Here is a 2148-nt window from a genome sequence, read left to right as displayed (position 1 = left end):
ATAAATAATATTTGATTTAGAACGCTTCTCCTTTCCCATTAGAACGCTCTTTCAGGTTACTGTAGGTATCAGATATTACTTAACTTGTTGTCTAAGTAATTGTAGCTTTATATAGCTATTTATTTATAAATCATTGCCTTTGTTAATGTTGTTGTTAGAAATATTCTGTGAAGATGAGATTTGCTTATGAATCATTGCCTTTGTTACATAGACAAATGCTTTTATTATAAATGTGTTTGTTCATTGATATGTTCATAAACGTGTTTGTTTGATAGTTTAAAAAAAATCATTAAATATATTCGCTAACATGCTCAATGTAATCGTTTGTTAGGAAGCTTGATAAAGCTCTTTTGTTAAGTTAATGAACATCTAAAAGTAGAGCTCGTTTATAGCTCGTTCATGTTTGTTTGTTTAAAGCTCGATAAGCACTAAACGAATCGAACATGAACTGAATATGAACCGAACATGAACGCTCGTTAATTTAAATGAACCAAACATGAGCACAAACAATAAAGCTCGAATAAACATAAACCAAACTTGAACAAGTTGATATTAAATGAACACAAACATGAACACTCACATACTCGGCTTGGCTCGGTTTGTTTGTAGCCCTAATATTTTCTCAGTTTGGGTGAGAAGTATATTGTCAATCATTGGCTTGAGGGTCTCAGGGTATCCCCTGTTGCTTTGGAGAAATTATTCGGTGCGGACACCGGACGGAGAGAACCGTCCGTATTTGCCGCACTTTTGCAAAAAGGACAGCAAAAGGGCAACAAATATTCAATTATGAATGCATTTTTATTGCACTTTTACTGCAATTAAGCAAAAACGCAACAAATATTCAATTATTTAGTAAATATTAAATATTTACTGCCCTTTTGCAAAATCGCAGCAAAAGAGCAGTAAAAACACAACAAATTTGGACGGTTCTCTCCGTTCGATGTCTGCACAGAATAATTCGTCGTCGCTTTGGCCCTTGGCAGGCTACTGTAATTTTCTTTTAAACTGATAATGTGTAAGGCCATTTTTGGATTGGAGATGCTCAGAATAGAGATGCTCCATCAGCGCTTGGAACGGTTTTTTATTACTTCGTACAGCAAGTTTTTCGTTAAAAAATTTGTTGAAAGTAATAAAAAATCAGTGGTAAAAAATTGTCTCAAATGAAGTCGAATTTCAAATTATTTTCCAACTTAATAAATCTAACTTGATATATATATTTTTTTTCTTTACTTTAGCTATTTTATATATACTCAAATATCTGAATCATTCATTATAGATCTGCGAATTCACTTGGCTTATACAAATAATCATATCATATCAAAACACAACTCCAGCAAAGTGCAAGAACATGTTCTTATGTGATTAAATTATAATGCCGATAGTTTTTTTTTTTTTTTTTGAAAAAAATTCGTTGTCTACCGTCAATTTATAATTTAATTTTGAAGAGTTTTTTGGTTGTATGGTACTAATGCTTCTTGCTTCTACGTGTTGCTCTACAGGTCCAATCAAAACAATAAGAGAAGCTTCTGAGAATAATGTACTAAGTGATTATTATCTATGGGAGTAATCCCATCATTATTAGCACACTTTACTTTACTCATTATAAGATAAATGTATAATTTTTTTGTCTTTCCCGTTTAAACCCAAAAAAAAAAAATTTAGTGCAGCGTTGTAAGTTATTTAAGCTGTAGCAACATTTTGATTGGTAATTACGATCTTATCCAGTAGAATTTTTTAATAATATTTGTCAGCATTAATTGATGCCTCTTGTATATGGAACTTTTATTTTATCCAGTGAACGTACGCTCCTCTACGTTCGGATCTAGGCAAAAAAAGCGCAATACCGAGTACCGAGTTGTACCGAGTTTTTTAAAAAAACTCGGTATTGCGCTGTTTTGGTCTAAAACCGAACGTAGAGGAGCGTACGTTCACTGGATGTAATAAAAGTTCCCTGTATATGGGGTAGAGCTGAAAGTTCATTATTTTTATCATGCCTAATCTTTTGATTATTTCTTTCTGTGTGTAAAGACTGGGAAAAAAGATTTTTCTTAAAATATCCTTAAATAGAAATAACTTTTTAATATTTTTCCAGAACCTTTCATTATTTAACAATTCAGAATATGATGGAATTGGCTTGGGAGCATGTGC

At 32.0% G+C, this 2148-nt stretch overlaps 1 protein-coding gene across 2 annotated transcripts in view; it reads left to right on the top strand.

Moving 5' to 3' along the window:
- Positions 1-1741, top strand: part of LOC110098257 (DUF21 domain-containing protein At2g14520) — a 61276-nt gene extending 59535 nt beyond the window's left edge. For both annotated transcript variants that reach the window (XM_028693283.1, XM_028693284.1), the window contains exon 13: positions 1500-1741. In XM_028693283.1, coding sequence (XP_028549116.1) covers positions 1500-1517 — 18 coding nt within the window. In that variant the 3' untranslated portion in view covers positions 1518-1741. The remainder of the gene's footprint in view (positions 1-1499) is intronic.
- The last annotated feature ends 407 nt before the right edge of the window (positions 1742-2148 follow it).

Source organism: Dendrobium catenatum, unplaced genomic scaffold, assembly GCF_001605985.2.
Source record: "Dendrobium catenatum unplaced genomic scaffold, ASM160598v2 fragScaff_scaffold_249, whole genome shotgun sequence".
NCBI lineage: Eukaryota > Viridiplantae > Streptophyta > Magnoliopsida > Asparagales > Orchidaceae > Dendrobium > Dendrobium catenatum.
This window is presented reverse-complemented; position numbering and strand designations above follow the sequence as displayed.